Source organism: Tenrec ecaudatus, chromosome 11 (genome assembly GCF_050624435.1).
Source record: "Tenrec ecaudatus isolate mTenEca1 chromosome 11, mTenEca1.hap1, whole genome shotgun sequence".
Classification (NCBI taxonomy): Eukaryota; Metazoa; Chordata; class Mammalia; order Afrosoricida; family Tenrecidae; genus Tenrec; species Tenrec ecaudatus.
The window spans coordinates 13,578,196-13,597,930 of record NC_134540.1 but is presented as its reverse complement, the minus strand read 5'-3'; the positions used below and the strand labels follow the sequence as shown (position 1 = coordinate 13,597,930).

The following is a 19,735-nucleotide window of genomic DNA, read 5'->3' as shown; positions in this document are numbered from 1 at the left end:
ATCTTTAGAGGACGGAGCCCTGGTGGCATAGTGGTGAAGGCACACAACTGCTAATAACTGAAACAGTGGCCTGGGGAAGGTCTCTGCCCTCCTTTAAGGCTGCTGTGAGTTGGAGTTGACCCAAGAGCAATGGGCTTGGTTGGTTTGGAGTCTTTATGGGAGCAGGTTACCAGGTCTTTCCACCTCGTTGATGCTGGGGGGGGTTGAAACATTAGTCTTTCATTTATCAGCTGAACACTTCACCGTGTGCCACCTGGGCTCCTTATCACCTTGTGACCACACGGAGATGGAAGGGCTGACCGTCATTTCTGTCAACCTGCTCCCTTGTCGCGTAAATGCTTGGAGGTTAACTGGGAACCCTTCAAAACTAAAGTATTCGTTTTCAATTTGAGGATGAAGTGCGACTTTGTTGCAGGTGGGTGAGATGAGTGGGGCTTCTTTTTAGAAGGCACTAAGAAGAGCTATTGCAAAGCGGACACCGACATTCAAAGAGCAATGACGATGGATGGTGCTGTATCCAACCCTCGTGCTGCTTGACAAAACTAGAGGCCTGGCCCACTGCAGCCTGCCGGAGGGAGGGCCCAAAGATAGGCCAGGCTTCTGGAATGAAAGACTTTGAAGCGATAGTAACGATATGATTGCCAACGCTTCCCCGTTGGATGATAATGGCGCCCACAAGGAGGAAGGTCTACCTTGAGCACTGAGAAAAGTGCCGAGGTTTCAGACGGCTGCGGCTCGTGCCTTCAGGGAGCTGTCCACCCAGCGAACCCCAGAGTGGCACATCGCCATGTGCAAGTGAAGGCTGGGCTGTTTTGCACTTTGAGGGAGGATAGTAGGAGGTGTAGGAGGAGGGCATAGGGACTGAGCAAGGCTTGGAAGGAACTGGATGGAGAGGAGTCGGAAGGCAATCCAATGGAGATACCAGGGGGAAACACCAGGAGGAAACAGGAGGCAGAAATGAGAGTGTTGTCTTCTAAGCTCCAGGAGAGGCTCAGCCTATGTGGAATAGTTTGCTGGACAAGTTACTGATGGAAATAAGCTTGGCTGTGACAGAGTCAGTGAAGCCTGGTGGGTGAGGCATTGGGCTGCTGACCACGAGGTCAGCGGGTCGAACCCACTAGCCACTTTATGGGAGAAAGACGAGGCGATCGGCTCATAAAGGTTTACAGTCTCAGAAATGCTCCACCAAGTCCTTATCTCGAGAGCTCAAGAGCCGGGGAAATAAGCATGACACCGGCGAGGTATAAATGTGTCGCATTTCCCAAGTGGTCAAGACGGACTGACAATTACAACATAAGACATGGCATGTTTGGTGCTTTATACTTGACAAAGCAGGCTCACGTGTGGCACGAGAGGCAATCTTTATTTTACAGATGGGGATATTGAGCCCAGATGGGGACTGGCTTTGCCCACGGCCATGTAGTTGTTCCCTCTGCTCTACCCTGCAGCTTCCTTACAATGAGATCAGTCTTTCAGGATGTGGTATCACAGGACTACCAGAGTCCCCATGTAACCCACCCACATAAACAACACACAGACATAGAATGCACATGACACACACAGGAAAATCACGAGTGGGTGTGGAACCGTTTGTAGAAAACCATACAACACATGTTATTTGTGTAAAAATAGACAATAGATTGCATTAGAGAAGGCGAAAAAGAAGGTAAGGACACCATTGTAGAAATCTAGGTACGAGGCATTTAACAATGTCCAAAATCCATTCCTGAAAAAACACTTAGCAAAATCGGACATTTCTCAACACAGTAAATTCCATAACTGCAAAACCAATGATCGACATCTTACTCAATAAAGAAAAATGGAAAGAATTCCCTTGACAAACGGGAACCAGCCCAGGATGCCCCATCACTACTTGTACCCAGCACTGTGCTGGGAATCTTAGCCAGAGCTATTAGAAACAAACATCAAAAATCAAAAGAATCCAGATCGGCAAAGAAGTGAAACTCTCATTATTTGCAGACAAGAGAGGGTTAGACGCAGAAAATTCCAAAGACTACACACACACACACACACACACACACACAGCCTGGGACCGGTACAGTGATAGACAGACAGACCAATGGAACAGACCAGAAACCCAGGAGGTGTGCAACCACCCACAAACAACTGATCTTCAACAAAGGGCCCATCTACCTTAAATGGAATAGCTGTAGTCTCTTCAACAAATGGGGCTGCATAATTGGATCTCCATCTGTAGACAATTAAAACAGGTCCCATAGCTCACTCCATGTACAAAAATGAACTCAAGATAAATCCCATAAGTAATGAGAAATTAGAGCCAAAATTAAGGGCCCTACTGCAGAGCATGGACACACTATCAAATATGATGGAGACACCACAGCAGAAGGCAACATAGATGACTGAGACACACTGAAAATATGACACTTATGTGCATCATAAGATTTCATCAGAAAGGAGCCCTAGCGGCATAGTGGTTACACATTGGACTGCAATACAAGAAGGATTTCATCAAAAGAGTGAAAAGAGTACCCAGAGTGGAAAAGTTTTTGACTAAGGCACACTGAACAAGGGACCAATCTCTAAAATCGATACAAACTGTAACACCTCAATAAGGGAGAAAAAATCCAAACAACCCAATTAAAAAATGGACAAGACACATGAATAGACAGTTCACCAAAAATGGCATCCAAATGGCCAGCAAATAGATGAAGAAATATCCGTGATCACTAGCCAGCTGGGAGATTTAATCAAAGCAACGACGAGATACCACCTTACAGCAACAATGATAACCAAACTCAAACGCACAGCCTTCAAGTGGCTTCTGACTCACAGAGATGTTGGAGGGCAGGGTAGAACCGGCCCGTGCGTTTCTGAGACTGTAACTTTTCATGGAAGTAGACGGTCTCCTCGTTCTCCTTCAGAGTGTGAGCAGTTCAACGTATAACCCACCAGGCCACCACGCGAAAAAACAGGAAATAATAAATGCTGAGAGGCTGTGGAGAGATTAGAACCCCCATACACAGCCAGTGGGACTGTAAATATGTACAACCCCTGCGGAAAGCGACCTCAAATAACAGAATAGAAATTCCACACGACTCAACAATCCTTCCGCTGGATATATTCTCTGAAGAAGTAAGAGTCATATGCGAACAGACAGAAGCACTCCCGTGTCCATCGTGGCACCGTTCACAATACTGGAAGATGGACACCGCTCACATCTCCACCAGTAGAAGAACGGATACAGATAGTCTGGTCCACACACTCGATAGGATATTACGGATCGCTGAAAAAACAACAACACCCTGAAACGCCTCATGGCATGGACGGAACCGGAGAACATCATGCTGAGTGGAATCAGGGTGGACATTGGATGAGACCACTGTCATAAGAAAACAGCGAAAAGATAAAGACCTTCACAACAAAGGGACGGAAAGATAAGACTTTCATACCAAAGGGGCACGCATTAGAATTTGCCCACGAGGAAGCGTCTGGGAGGGAAGATAAAGCAAAGTGCTAGAATGAGGGGGCAGAGTGGAGATGCAAAGCCCATCTGTAGACAGTTGGACATCCCCTCACAGAAGAGTCACAAGGAAGGGATGAAGCAGCCAGGGTGCAGTATAGCACCAACGAAACACACAGCATTCCTCTAGTTCTTTAATGCTCCCTGCCCCCACTATCACGACCCCAGTTCCACCTTACAAATCTGGCTAGACTGGAGCATGTACACTGGTACAGATAAGAGCTCTAGACACATGGAATGCAGGACAGATAAAACCCTCAGGAACAGTAATGGGAGTAATGATACCATAAAGGCAGGGGGCTAGGTGCAGGGAGAAAGGGGAAACTGATGGCAATGATTGACATATAACCCCCTCCTCCCTCAATCCAGGGTTTAAAAAAAAAAAAAGGAAAGAGCTAGACTGTTCGTGTGTGTTAAATTGGGCATCGTGGCATTCTATGATGTTCACCGTCCCAACACAACTGCTGAAGACAAAGCGGGTGATTAAGCAAATGTGGTGACGAAAGCTGATGGTGCCCAGCTATCAAAAGATATAGTGTCTGGGGTCTTAAATGCTTGAAGGTAAACAAGCAGCCATCTAGCTCAGAAGCAACTAAGCCCACATGGAAGAAGCACACCAGCTTGTGTGATCATGCAGTGTCGAAGGGATCAGGTATCAGGCATCATCAGAACAAAAATTCTTACCAGAGTGAATGAGGGGGGGAGTGGGGAGTGGAGACCCAAAGCCCAGTTGTAGGCCACTGGACATCCCCTTGCAGAAGGGTCTCGGGGAGGAGACGAGCCAGTCAGGGTGCGATGTAGCAACGATGAAACATACAACTTTCCTCTAGTTCCTAAATGCTTCCTCCCCTCCCCCTTCTCCCCCCACTGTCATGACCCCAATTCTACCTTGCAAGTCTGGCTAGACCAGAGGATCTACACTGGTACAGATAGGAAAGTACGTTCTAGAAAATGCCTGGCACCCCTCTTCTGAACGAGGTCCATTTGGTTCTGTCTAGCATCAAAACACCCAGTGCCACTAAGTTTAAAGGTACCCAGACAGTCACTAGGTTCTCTTGGTGGTGAGACACAGTTTGGCAAGGTCCACACGCCTGTTGGAGATTGCGTTTACACACACACACACACACACACACCACACCACACTACACCACACACCACACCACACCACACCCGCCCAGAATTTCCAGTGATGGGCTTTCTCTTACCTTGCAGTTTTTGTTAAAAGAGCAGAAAAAAGCCACCTCTTTCTGCATTGTTATTTGTATTTTCAGATCCTCCCCGTTACCTCTCCCGACACCTGAGTGGAATCAGAAACAAGCTGGTTAGAACAGAGAATGCCAAGTCACACCCAGGGAACATTCTGTATTTTAAAGAGAGCGATGACTTTGACAGTTAGCCGTGTGTCAGCCTCTGACGGTTTCCATCTCACACATACTTTGTGTTTGAGAGCCACAACCACCAAAGCCAATTCTGTGTCCTGAGATGAAAACGTGTAAGGTGATGGGTGATGGGTGGAGGGCAGGGCCCATAACCCAGCTTCAAAAACTTCGAATCTCATCCGTTGACCTGTGGTGCGGTGAGGGGAGGGGGGGAAGGTGATTGGCAATCCTTCTGACAGAGGTGTGATCACAGGCAGCTCATCCTCACGTGTCTTAGAAAGCTATAACAGAGGCAGCTGGCAAGTCAACTCCGATTCATGATGGCCCGTGGCTGTCACAGGAGACCTGAGCCCCTAGCATTCCCCCCTGACTCTTATGAATTACTTTTCTTGGTTTATAGAACACGCAATCCTTTTGGATGGCTACTGTTATAACAATCCCTTTGAAAAATTCTTCTTTTTACCCCAACAGTTTTATTGGGATCTAAACCACACATCATACAATCCAATACTTCAATCACATCAAGATGACTTGTACAATCATCACCACAATGCATTTGAGAACATTTCTTCATTCCTGGGCGCATCGTTATTAGCTCCCCGTTTCCCCCCAAACTTCCCTTGCCTTACCCCCAAAGGAACCATTCAACCCGCTACTGTCTATCGATTCACCTCTCGGATTTCATATACAGAACATCAATAAGACAAACAAAAACTAACAAGAAGAACAAAGTGAAGCAGATAAAAACCTCAACCGAAAAGCAAGCAGATAATCTTAAAAAACGAGAACAAATTTAAATGGATCATAATTCAGCATTGTGAATGGCTGATTTTTCTTTTACAAATAGATGACCAGGACTTTCTTCTGAGGTGCCTCTGGGTGGACTAAAACTTCCAGTGTGGGGTTCACAGCCAAGAAAGTTAATCATCCTCTTGGTCCCCTTGCTGTCTAGTTGACACCAGCTCCTGATGCCCAGAATCACAAAGTAGAGCCAAACTCCACTGAACTGCCTGACCGCAGACAGCAGATCATCACGTCTTTATCAGCCTTTTAGTCAGTAGCAAAGCACATTAATCGTCTGTGCCACAAGGACCCATTTCTACAACTCTCTAGATTCCTCACAGCCCAGTTTAAGTCCAGTTCCCAATACTGTCTCTGGGAATGCCAGTCAAGCTTCCCAGTGACTTCACAGCATACATTTGCCAGTCAGTGGTTTGTTTCTTCTTGACCCTTTTTCTTTTCTTAATAAATCATTTTACTAGGGGCTCTTACAGCTCTTGAAACAATCCATACATCAACTGTATCAAGCACATATGTATATATGTTGCCATCATCATTTTCAAAACATTTTTCTACTTGAGTCCTTGATATGAGCTCTTTTTCCCCCTCCCTCCCCCCCCACCCCACCTCATGGACCCCTGATAAATTATAATTATTTTCATATCTTATACCATCCACTATCTCCCTTCACCCACATTTCTGTTGTTCATCCCCCTGGTGGGGTGGAGTGGTTATATGTCCATCATTATAGTCGGTTCCCTGTTTTCCCCCTACCCTCATGGTATCACGACTCCCATTATTGTTCCTGAGGGGTTTATCGGTCCTGGATTATGTGTGTCGAGAGCTCTCATCTGTACCAGTGTACATGCTCTGGTCTAGTCAGATTCGTAAGGTAGAACTGGGATTATGAGAGTTGGGGTGGGGGTGGGGGGAGAAAGCATTAAAGAACCAGAGGCATGTTGTGTGTTTTGTTGGTGCTATGCTGCACCCTATCTTGCTCTTTCCTTGAGACCCTTCTGTGAGGGAATGTCCAGTTATCTACAGATGGGCTTTGGGTCTCCACTCCAACCCCCATCATTTGCATCAGTATATTTGGGGTTTTTACTGGGGGGGGTGTCTTCTGATGCCTGATACCTGATCCCATCAAACGCCTCGTGATCGTACAGACTGTTGTGCTTCTTCCATATGGGCTTGTTGCTTCTGAGCTAGATGGCCGCTTGTTTACCTTCAAGCCTTTAAGACCCCAGATGCTATATCTTCTAATAGTCGTCTTGCCCCCTTTTCAATTCACATCTTCTAGTATTTCTTCACAGGGCTGGATTCTGATTTTCAGTGCTTTCCTTTTAAACTTTGTATAGTACACTTAAATGTTGAGGTACAGGAGGCTAAAACAAATATCCTAATAAAGTCCTAAGCGAATCATTTTTCAAGGCCCATCCCATCACTGTGTGGTTTTTTTCTTAATTTTGTTTTCACCAAGGGCTCTTATATCGGGTTCTCCACAAAGGGTTGGAGGTTTACATCCAACCTTGGAAGCAAAAGTCCTGCTGGACTCTGACAACTCCCGATCAATGTACTGCTACAACCATTGTTAAACGATCTTCAGCAAAATTTTACTTGCGTGTGACATTAATTATATTGTTCTATAGGTTGAGCATTTTGTTGGGTCACCTTTCTTTGGAATGGATACAAATATGGATCTCTTCCAATCAGTTGGCCAAGTAGCTGTCTTCCAGACTTCCTGGCATAGACGAGGAAGCGCTTCCAGTGCTTCCGCAGGTTGTTGAGACACTCCCATCGGCATTCCATCATTATCTGGAGCTTCAGCTCCTTCCTCCAGTACCACTGTTTCTCGACCATATGCTACCCCCTGAGGAGGTTACATGTCGAGTAGCTCTTTTTGGTACAGTGGTCCTCTGTGTCTTTCCATCTTCTTTGGACGCTTCCTGCATCATTCAGTAGTTTGCCCATAAAATCTTTTACATTGCAATGAGAGGCTTGGAATTTTTCTTCAGTTCTTTCATATGCTGATTGTGGTCTTCCTTTTTGGTTTTCTAACTCTAAGTCTTTGACCATTTCATTATAATATCTGTCCTTTTGAACTGACCTTGGAATTTTTAAAAATTATTGTATTGGGACTGTACAACTCAACACAATCCATACACACATCCATTGTCTCAAGCACATTTGTACATATGTTGCCATCATCGTTTTCAAAGCATTTTCTTTCTACTTGAGCCCTTAAGATCGGTTCCTCATTTTTTCTCCTCACACCCCCCTCTCCCTCATGAACCCTTGATAATTTATATATATATATATATATATATATATATATATATATATTCATGTCTTGAACTGTCCGATGTCTTCCTTTATCCCCTTGCCTGTTGTCCACATCCCCTGAGAGGGAGTTACAGGTAAGTCATTGTGTTCGGTTCCCCCTTTCTCCCCCCACCTTCCCCTTCCCCTCCTGGTATGGCTACTTTCAATTTTGGTCCTGAGGAGTTTATCTGTCCTGCATTCCCAGTGTTTCCAACTCTTATCTGTACCCATGTACACGCTCTGGTCTAGCCAGATTTGTAAGGTAGAATTAGGGTCATGACAGTTGGGGAAGGAAACATTAAAGAACCAGAGGAAAGCTGTATGTTTCATCAGTGCTATACTACACCCTGACTGGCCCATCTTCTCTGCATGACCTTTCTGTAAGGAGATGTCCAATTGCTTACAGATGGGCTTTGGGCCTCCACTCCACACTCCTCGCCTCACTCACATTATGATTTTTTGCTCTGGGTCTTTGATGCCTAATACCTGATCCCATCGACACTTCATGATCACACAGGCTGGTAGGCTCTTTCCATGTGGGCTTTGTTGTTTCTCAGTTAGATGGCCGCTTGTTTATCTTCAAGCCTTTAAGATCCTAGACGCTGTATCTTTTGATAGCCAGGCACCATCAGCTTTTTTCACTACATTTGCTTATGTACCCACTTTGTCTTCAGCAATCATGTCGAGAATGTGAGCATCTCAGAATGCCAGATTATTATAACAAAGTGTTCTTGCATTGAGTGAGTACTTGAGTAGAGGCCCAATGTCCATCTGCTACCTTAATACTAAACCTATTAATATATGTACATAGATCTATTTCTCCATCATACATATATGTATATATTTACAAATGTATATGCCTGTATGTAGATCTCTATAAATGCCCTTTGCCTCCTCATTCTTTCCTCTATTTTCCCCTGGAAATTTTCTGTTCAGCAGTTTTACTTAAACATTTCTTCCATATGCCATACCTACTCTGTGATTAAGAGCCAATTTTAGAGTCTCTTATGACATCCACTTTGGTCTTTTCTTTCACTCTCGTCTTTTTAATGACTTCTTGATGTCATCCCACAGCTCATCGCATCTCCTGGCATTAGTGTTCAATGCAACACATCTGTTCTTGAAATTCAGGTGGGATATAAGTAAGGCCATGCTTTGGCGCTAGTGGAGCGGTTTCAGTTGTTTTCAGCTTTCACCTGGGTTTACATAGGAGAAGTTGATGGTCTGTTCCACAGCCAGTCCCTGGCCTCTGCGCTGCTGATACTGAGTTCCTCCATTGTCTGGAGAATGCAGTCAATTTGATTTCTCTGCATCCCAGCTGGAGAAGTCCATGCGTGTAGTTGCGGTTTCTGTTGTTGAAAAGGGTATTTGCTATGAAGAAGTCATTGGTCTTGCAAAATTCTGTCATGCGATCTCCAGTTTCATTTCTAGCACCCTAGATATATCCATATTTTCCAACTACTATTCCTTCCTCTTTTACATTCCAATTGCCAAAATTATCAATGCATCTCGATGTAATGTTTGAGCGACTATAGACTGAAAACATTGGTACAACCCATTAATTTCTTCATCATTAGCTTTGGTGGTTGGTGTATCAATGTAAACAATGGCTGTATTGATTGGCTTTCCTTGAAGCAGATAGATATACTAATATCACAGACAGCATTGTACTTCAAGATAGACCTTGAAGTTTCTTTTTGGATGATAAATGCAACCCTATTCCTCTTGATTGTGCCATTGCCAGCATAGTAAAACATTTGATTTTCTGATTAAAATGGCCAATACCAGTCCATGCCAGCTCTCTAAGGCCTAGGATCTTAATCTGCATGTGTTCCATTTCATTTTTGACAACTTCCGATTTTCCCAGATTCTTAATTTGTACATCCAAATTCTGATTATTAATGGATGTTTGCAGCTGTTTCTTCTCAGAAGAATATTTATGCACATATGTATGTACAAGGGGTTACCCCCCCCCCCCCCAAAAATGGAATTGCACTGGGTGGAGCAGAGCTTTGCATCAAGAAACTCACTCTGAGTTAGTGCACGCGGTGGTGTCACCTGGGAAGGTTCTCTCTGGTCACAGTGAAGTTTTTCGTAAAAGCATTTTCACTTGAACCTCATTTTTTGTGACATTCAATTTAAGAGAACAGTGTACGGCTGTGAAATTTTGTCCACAGTAACTCTTGTGAAGTTGAACACAGCTAACAAGGACAGCACTGTGGGAAAAACTCAAGCGTACAAGTGTTTTCTCATTTCAAAGAAGGTGAAATGTCAATTGATGACAAACCTCACTCTGGATGTCCATCAACTTCTCAAAGAGATGACAAGGTAGACTCGTAGTGCATTTGGAGTTGGTTCCACCGGGTCAGACTGTTAATCAAACTTTCTATTTATAGGTTCTGAAAAGATTGTGTAACAGTGTGCAACAAAAAAGGCCTGATTTGTGGAAAACAGGGGACTGGTTTTGCCACCACAAGTACTTGTTCACGCAGCCATCTCGGTCCACAAGTTTTTGGTAAAAAAGAACATGCCTCTCTTACTCCATGCAACTGACTCACCTGACCTTGCTCTGTGTGACTTCTTTTTGTTTCTTTGAAAGAGGGACATGAAAGGACAGAGATTTCAGGACATAAAAGAGGTGAAGAAAAATAATGAGGGAGGTGCTGTCAGCCATCCAAACACACGAGTTTGAAAAATGTTTCCAAGAATAGAATCACAGATTTGACAAATATATTAAGTGCAATAGAGAGTACTTTGAAGATGATAAGGTTGTTTTGTTTAAAAAAAATTTAAATCCATAGCTTTTGAAAAAAAATCTGGGTTTTGGGGGGGTACCCCCATGTGTCTATGCATGTACACACAAATGTGAACACACGTTATTTCCTCCTTTAGTTGAACAGAAATGGTTGCCTTTCACAGTGTTACTCTGTAGCTTGATTATTTTAACCCATGCCACAGATTTTAGTTAGCTCATTAATGAAGAAGTCAGGCGAGTGTTACAATTGGTTCAAAGACTTCAAAGTAGCACACATATTGGGTTTATAGACTGAGGAATGAAGAAATGAATTTACAAAGAGATAGTCAAATTAATCAATATTCGACTGCATTCCACTGTAGGCAACTAATTTGCATTGATATGGATGCATTCAGTGCACACGACTCAGTGTTCTATAACCTGCAGAGTTGTAAAACAGCTCAAAGATGAGGAAGCGGGGGTAGGGGGAAGCCCCCAGGAGTGCATCAGACAAGATCCTGCGTCCATTTCACAGTCTTTCACACTTTTCCCTCAGTCGCTGTACCTCACATCTGCTGTATTATAATAGTACCAAAGAAGGAAGAGTTTTCTAACGGGCCTGGTTACTGACATAGGTGTGGTGACAGTCTTACAGGCACCATGGAGTTTGCTCTGCACGTCTTCAACGCATGCAGTGTCGAGCATCTGCCCAAGTCATGTGCTCAACTTCTGCCTGCAGGTCTTCGTAAGGAATCTCTCAGATAGGACTTTTTAAAGTTTTTATATGAGGCAGCACTGCTCTGTCACAGAGAGCAGGGCTCCCTGGTGCCTCACAACCATAGTGGACGCTGGTCTGCGGTGGGAAACCAGGCCTAGGATATCCACCAGATGTCACTTGCCAGCATCCAAAAACTCACTGCCATCAAGTGGACCCCAATCCATTATGATGCGACAGGTCAGAGTTGAACTGCCCACTTGGGCTTCCAAGGTTGTCAATCTTTACGGATAGAGGTGACTTCATCTTCCTTCCTTAAAGGTGCTGGTGGTTTCCCTCTGCTGACTGGCTGGTGAGCCGCCCAGTTGGTGAGAAACGACATCACCAGGGTTTCTCCTGCAGCACAGATAGCTGTGGGTGAGAGCCTCAATTCTCTAGACCTGCCCCTGAAAGACTTAGCTCCACAGTGTCTTCATGGGACGTCAGCCAACTCCAAGAGAGTCATAACAGAGAAATCACTGTCTTAAGATACACTGTCAGATGGAGGCAACATAATTCTAGAACTTGCTAAAAACATTTTAAAAAAATAAATAAATCATTTTATTGGGGGCTTTGATAGCTCTTATAACAATCCATACATCAATTGTCTCAAGCACATTTGCACCAGTGTATTTGTTTGTTTGGGGTCTTCAGATGCCTAACATCTTATCCTGTCAACACCTCATGATCTCACAGGCTGATGTGTTTCTCCCATGTGGGTTTTGTGGCTTCCCTGCTAGATGGCCACTTGTTTAGCTTCAAACCTTTAAGACTCCAGACTCTATATTTTTTAATAGTCGGGCACCATCAGCTTACTTCACCACATTTGCTTATACACCCATTTTGATTTCAGGAATTGATCATGCAGGGAAGATGAGCATCACAGAATGCCAGTTTGTTAAAATACAGTGTTCTTGCATTGAGGGAGTACTTCCGTAGAGACCCAATGGTGGTCTGCTACCTTAATGCTTAATCTTTAAATATAAGTACACGGACCCATCTCTCTATCCTTATATATTAATATATTTACCTATGTGCATGTCTCTATAAATATATTTTTGACTGATAGTTCTCTCCTCTATTTCTTTTTACTTTCCTCCTGTCCTACTATCATATTCTGGAAACATTTTTAAGCATGGAGTTTTGAGACATGATCTCCACTCACATTGTTCATGGCATGAAAACTCCAGGAAACGAAGAGGCCTGACATGAAAGCCAGTCTGTGTGGAAGAGCAAACACAAAGGTTTGTGTAGATACTGTTATTCCCACTGGCGACAGAGAGGAAATGGAGGCAGTATGCCGAGGCTGGCACACCGCCCTGCTGGGGTTGCAGCTGGTCTAAATATCTTCGTGGTTGAGACTGCCCAATAGGCTGTGCTACCTCTCGCCGGCGGTATAAAGCGGCACAGGCCATTCTGCTGGGGCCTGCCAACTGTGGAGAGACATGGGGTCAGGGACAGGGGCGGGCCAGCCCCCGCATATCCCACTGCCTTCCCAGACTGGCGGGGATCTGACACATGGGGGTACTGAATGAGATCAACCATTAGCTCACACGTGTCCCGGAAAGGGCCACTCAGGGTGTTGTCATCTCCAGTCTTTTCATAGGCAGATGTTTGCTACTATGCTCAGGCGCCGTTTCAGGGTTGGCCCGCACAATGTCTGGCTGAAAATCTGGGCTACAGGTTCCCTCATGAATTTGGCCTATAGAACCTTTTTTCAGAACACACAGTATTTGGCGCCCACCCTGGAAGTTAAAACCTTTCGTACATTAGCTCACGACACAGGATAAAGTGCAGGCATCTACTTTTGTAGCCACCCCCCCCCTGGCCCCTGGATTGTGCCAGCGCTGCTCCCCACCGGGGTGGCACTGCCCACTTTGGGAAACACTGGACTCGACCAACGTTTCCTACAGAACCAGTGCCAGGGGGTTCCAGGTTGCTTGGGGAAGCCAGAAATGTAGTCACCCATCCCAATACCTCGCCACCACCAAGAGGCATATTTGTAAAAAGAACGTCTGGGTGACAAACAACGCGTCATGCATGTGCGGCTCGGCTGTTAGAGACATCTGGATGGAGACACTGGGGAGAAAGACTTGCTGGTGGGGCAGGAGGGGAAAGAGAGGAGCAGAGAGGTGTCACTTGTACGTGCGAGAAAACAGCAGCCTCGAAGGCGCACAGGCCCTGCCTCTGTCCTCTGTCCGCGGCTCCGGCCTGGAACGTCCAGTCTGTGAGGCCAGATGGTCAGTGAGATGAGGAAAGGGTGGAGGGAGGAGTGGAGCCGTGAGAAGGCAGCCACTCAGGCAAAGCAGGAGCTGGGAATGGCAAAGCATAAGGAAGCCTGGGCGGTGACCATCTGGCCGCCAGATCACGTGAGCTTACCGATCATCCTGGGGGGTGGAGGGATTGGGGGCGGTGGGGGTTGGGGGACATGCACAGTCAGATCTGAGCTGGCAACGTCTGTACAGACAGCTATGAAGGGAACCCCCACCCCCAATGCTTCCAAGCACTCACCATGAATGGCATGAATCACCATGCTTTTTATGAAGAGGCTGTTTTTCGGAGGGAGAGCCCAATGGTAGTCATGTTTCACTTTGGCAAAATAGCCCACGTAACGACTCTGAAAAACAAAAGAAGCCACAAGCGACGGGGAGATGAAGTGGCCGAAGTCCGCCGTCCCAAGAACAGACCACCGACGAGACCGTGTTTTTAACACAGAGCTGGTTCCAGATAGTGATTCAGGAAGGCAAGGTTTACCAGGTTCCCATGTGGATGCATGCTGTTTCACAGCTACCTGGGGGTCCGGGTGGGGGGAGAAATCATGGTTGTGGGGCGGAAGCAAGGAAGGAGAAAGGCTTGGCTTGTAGGCTGTTCCTGTGTGAGCGGGCAGCTAAGTAGAGAGCAAATCACAGGAGGCTGCGGCAACACAGCTAGTACAATGGGCCCTGATGGCCCATGTGGGACGAGCTCCATGGTGACTGAGCTGGGGGACTGAGCTGGGGGGGGGCTGGTGGCCACGTGCAGCGGCCTCCAACATTGTGCACGGGGAAGAGCTTCGAGCAGACTCAATAAGATGATCTCAGAAGTCACTGGCAGGCGCCATATCACTCTTTGCCTGTCCCCACCAGCCACGGCTTGTGCGCCTTCCAGTTTCCAAACTGTTTGTGCAAGGTGGCTCTGGAATCCCCTCAGCCGCCCTGTGGCCGGCTGTTCCCCCAGGCCTCCTCTGGAACCTTCCTTCTCCTGTCCAGACTTCTAACACAGAATCTGCCGTCCGTCCGCATCCACAGGCTACCCCCAGGGGCTAGTCAGGAGACAGGCACGGCAGGGCACGCAGCATGGTTCTAGTCTTCCCACCAGGCATGGCCAGAAAGTGCCGGTCTCGAAGAACTGCCATCCCAGACAGACAAACTTCCAGGTGGACCTGGCCAAGGCAGCTTGAGAGCCTGAGACTGCGCCGTGGCCTTGCCCCCAGCGACTCAGGAGAGATGCAGTGGTAACTGGGGCTTCTGCTCTGGCTCACATGGACAGGAAGCTGTGCATGGCCCCGGAAGAGACAATGGAGGGGAGATGGACAGAAGGCTCACTGAAGGAGCACCACCCGACATCCCTTCCTTGGCCCCTGACAGTAGACTTTCCACTTCCCGCTAGAACGTTATAACACCACCATCCCCTACGGCTCTGAAGCGGCTTTCCTGTCCTCTGCCTTGTCCCATAGCCCCAGACCTGAAGAATGCACTGCAGCAGGTCTGTGGAGCAAGGACTCCCTAGAACAAAGTAGGAGGCTCTATGCCACTTTGTGATGCAGAAAGAGGGGGACGATGTGGTGCTGTGCCATTAAAGGGGGTTACAGCCAGTCACTTCACATAACTAAGGAATGCTGGAAAACAGAACATTGCCCTGTGAGCTGGAGCCAGAGACTCCTTCAGGCCATTGTAGGCACAGCGGGTGAGTATGCAGCGCAGACAGGCTCAGGGGCACTGACAAGCAGTACCAATGGGTTAAGATTGAGACCCAAAGTCCATCTGTAGGCAATAGGACAGCCCCTCACAGAAGGGTCCCAAGAAAGGGATGAGTCAACCAGGGCGCAGATCTAGCACCAATGAAACACACAATATTCCTCTGGTTCCTTGAGGCTTCTGCACCCCTGACTATCATGACCCCAGTCCTGCCTTTCAGTTCTGGCTAGACCAGAGCATGTGCACTGGTACAGATAAGAGCTCACGACACACGGAATCTGGGTCAGAGAAACCCTTCAGGAACAGAAATGGGAATAGTGATACCAGGAGGGTAGGGGGAAGATGAGGGGAGGAGGGGAGAAAGGGGGAACCAATCTCAATGCATTCACACACACACACACACACACACCAGGGGACGAACAACATAAAAGTGGGTGAAGGGAGACAGTGGTTGGAGTAAGATATGAAAATAATAATCATTTATCATGTATCAAGGGGTCACGAGGGTGAGATGGAGGAAGGGAAAAAAGAGGAGCTGATACCAAGGGTTTAAATAGAAAGTAAATATTTAGAAAATGATGATGGCAACATATGTACAAATGTGCTTGATACAATCAATGTATGGATTGTTATAAGAGCTGTAAGAGCCATGATCATTAATGAATAAGATTAGCGTGTGGGATGTGATTGAAAACAGGGGAAGAAACGGTTGAAAGCATTGACCTGTAGACACTCTAGAGTTGCAGGCTGGAATGTTGGGCGGTGTTCTCACTGGCTGTGAGGACCACTGTGGTTTTCGAATCTAGAGATGGCACCATCAGAGCCCGGCTTCAGGAAGGCTTGCATCCATCCCTTCCTGGCTATTGTTTTGGGGGAAGGGTTGGGTGTGGTGAGCAAGCATCAGTGACCAATGTGGAGTGCCTTTGCTCCGAACTGTAACAGTGTAGGGTCAGCAGTCAGAGTGGCCTGAACAAAGTCAAGGCTAATTAATGCTCCTCCCGATTCCCATCACGGGAAATAATAGCCGTCAGGGCACAACAGCTCCATTGGAGTTAATTTCTCCGAAACATAATCTATAACATGAGACTTAGAACAGCATCCACGCACAGGGTTGTCAAGAATAGTCGAGGAGATGATGAACTGGAAGCCCTTACTTAGCCTGGCTCAGCAAGGTCTAGAAGGTTGTCAGTGCTATAGGGTAAATGCCCTGGTTTCTTCAATCAGCCGATTATTGGGAACAAAGGAGGGAGATGGGAACTAATGAGACACAACACGCTCATGGTGAGAGAGAGAACAATCAAGTGAAGTATGTGGACCTTACTGGATCCTGAGGGAAATAGGTCACATTAAAAAAGTTAACTATCTCCCCATCACCCCCATCTGGATGGTCCAGATTTTAACATTGGTAAAGTGAGACACCATTGATAAAACTCATTTCCTGGTAAAATAGCCACGTAGCAGCTGGAAACCGTATTCCCTAGCTTGTCATGCATTCTTTCCAAAAATCGGGACTTTTTAAAAATGCCACAGGACACAGAAAAAATTGTTCAAAAGCGGGACTGTCCCACCAAAAGCGGGACGTCTGATCACCTTACCATGATGGACAACAGAAACGTGGGCGAAGGGAGATAGTGGTCGGTATAAGATATGAAAACAATAATAATTTATAATTTGTCAAGGGGTCATGAGGGTGGAAGGGGGTAAGGAAAAAAGACGAGCTGATACCAAGGGATCAAATATAAAGTAAATGTTTTAGAAATGATGATGGCGACATATGTATAAATGTGCTTGATACAATTGATGTGTGGAATGTTATAAGGGCTGTAAGAGCCCCCAGTAAAATGATCTTTGAAAAAAATAAATATACAATCCATTTGAAGATCATTATGGAAATATAAACATGAACTGGACATTAGGCATTAAGATGTTATTAGGTATACTACGTTCAGGTGTGATATGTGGTCTTAAGGTTTTGCTTTTACGCGTCTTTACCTTAGAAGTCCTGCTGAGCCATGTGGGGTGTAAAAATGATATGATAATTAAGATTTGCCTCAGAAGAATTCCAATTTCTGGGCTGGGGCAGGGTGGTGGTGGTGAGGAGAGGAGGTGGGGATGGGAGGAAATGACTGTGGAGGCTGCCTGGTGTGTATACAAGGGTTCGTGACACGATTTGCTGGCCTTTACTGTGCTTGAAATCTCCACAATAAAACACCTTTTAAGAAGGTATTTCACATTGGGATGAAAAGATCATGGAATTTCCTGAAAATTTCTAGAAGCCCCTTCGAATATGAAAAAGCGCAATGGTGTCTGGTTCTTGAAAGACATGAATCTCCTCTTTCCTTCCCCTTCCAAAGTTATGCATAGCTTGAATGGACCCGGAGGGAATTTGTGGGAGAATGAGTTCCTCTCTGCAGGAAATACAAGGCTGTTAACTTTAGATCATCTTCTGGAACCTGAGGGATCTGGCCTTCCAGCTTCAGGAAGGTCATCAGCTCAGGGGCACTGTCCATAATCGCCCAAAGAAATTGGGGTGCAGGAAGTGGTGGGGAGACGTCAGCCTTCCCCAGGCATGGGCATGCCACCAAGGCGTGAGTGCTGGGCTCTGGGCAGATCAGGCTGCTGGGCCTCTCACAGGACACCCAGATGTTGCTGGCTGGTCAGCAAGTGATCATCCATGCCACCCTTAGCCCACTCCCTCAAAGAACCGTGTCCCGCGCTTCCTAAAAAAGATACTTACCTGGGAAGGTGTTTCTACTCCCTGAAACTTGGAGCTGGTGGTTTTATCCGTTCGGCGTTCTCCAAAAAAATAAAGGCTTTCCTATAGTAAAGTGGGGAGGGGAGGGGATTCAAATATGGCTCCTCTGCTCTCTTCTCGTTCCGGTGTAAGACCTACTGAAAGTTAAGGGCACGCATTTTCCTTAAGACCATGGTTTTTGGGCAAAGGCTCCCCCAGATAACTAAATGAACAAATCCACAGTACAGCCTGCTCTCGTTCACAGCTTCATGAAGCCCTGGACTATAGAGCCGGAAAACCTGCAGGTCTGTCTGGCCCGGCCTTTCTACAGATGAGAAGGCTAAACCCAAAGAAAGCCAAGTGGCCTATCATGAGTCACAGAAGAGGCCCTGGGACATGGGCCTCCTATTGTGAGTCTGGGGCTCTAGATCAGTGTCTTTCAACCATTGGGAAGTGCACATGCACATTAATCAATCTAGCCCCCCCCACACACATTCACACGGCCACACATACGGGAACCAAACATTTCAGAAAACAATACTTAATTTTAGATATTTTTCTAGCCTAACTTATACATAAAAAAAAAGAATGGTCACAATCCATTAAATGGGGTTTGTGATTCATGGGGAGATCATGAATCATACTTTGGTAAGCACCATTCTGGAGCACCCCCCCCCCCCTTTTCAAAATATGTGTGTCTCAACTGGGCCTTGGGCCTGCCCCACAGTGGCACTTGTCTAGACTCCATCCCATCGACGAACATGACTACCAGAGAGAGTCCGGGAGTGGGGGGGGGGGGAGTTGGAGGTGGGGGGAGGGGGTACAGGCTTCTCTGTAGGTTCCCAGCAGTAAGAAGACCAAAGGTGATCTCAAAGGAGGAAACCCCCATTCTGTGTCCGTGGGACAATATCAAGATTCATTAGATAGATTCTCCTTAAATAGCCTTAGAATTCTAGGTAAGCCAAAAAAGCATTGCTTTTCTCATCCTGAACAAAACCTCTCCTGAATGTTGTGGTCATTGCATCATCAAAATAAGTAGGCCTGAGACCTCTGGGCATCTCCGAGGCGACAGAGTGGGGCAGGGCTCCCCACCCTCTTCCTGCTGTGACCAGCGGTGTGAGGGAAGCATTTGGATCATTTTTTTTTTTTGTACAAGTAAACATCTTTCTGGCCTCCCTCTAATTCTAGCTCTTCCAGATCCGGTCTTTATCGAAAATGTTGACATGATGTTCATGATGGATTTTTGCATTCATGATTATTTTTTCAATATTGGATAAAAATATCACTCATCCTGATTACTGAGATTTGGGGCACCCTTTTCAATTTTATGCCTGAAGTAGAGGTCTTCTTTGCCTCACCTAGAAACCTGGGTCAGCTGCTAACTCAAAAAGCTCAGACTCACTGGCACTGACTCCGTTCTGACTCATAGCAAGCCTACAGAGCCGGCTAGCAGTGCCCTGTGGGTTTCTGAGACCGTAACTCTTGGAGGCTGTAGAAAGCCCCGTCTTTCTTCCATGGAGCAGCTGGTGGCTTCAAACCGATGACCTTGAGGTTGGCAGCTCAATGTGGAACCA

At 46.3% G+C, this 19,735-nt stretch overlaps 1 protein-coding gene across 1 annotated transcript in view; it reads right to left on the bottom strand.

The window, feature by feature from the left end:
• Window positions 1-19,735, bottom strand: part of LOC142461652 (phosphatidylinositol 3,4,5-trisphosphate 3-phosphatase TPTE2-like) — a 39,345-nt gene that overhangs the window by 2,925 nt on the left and 16,685 nt on the right. Inside the window, exons 9-11 of the mRNA XM_075563599.1 lie at window positions 18,165-18,245; window positions 13,983-14,088; window positions 4,708-4,787 (exon numbers count right to left, since the gene is read on the bottom strand). Of these exons, the coding sequence (XP_075419714.1) occupies window positions 4,708-4,787; window positions 13,983-14,088; window positions 18,165-18,245 (267 nt within the window). The remainder of the gene's footprint in view (window positions 1-4,707; window positions 4,788-13,982; window positions 14,089-18,164; window positions 18,246-19,735) is intronic.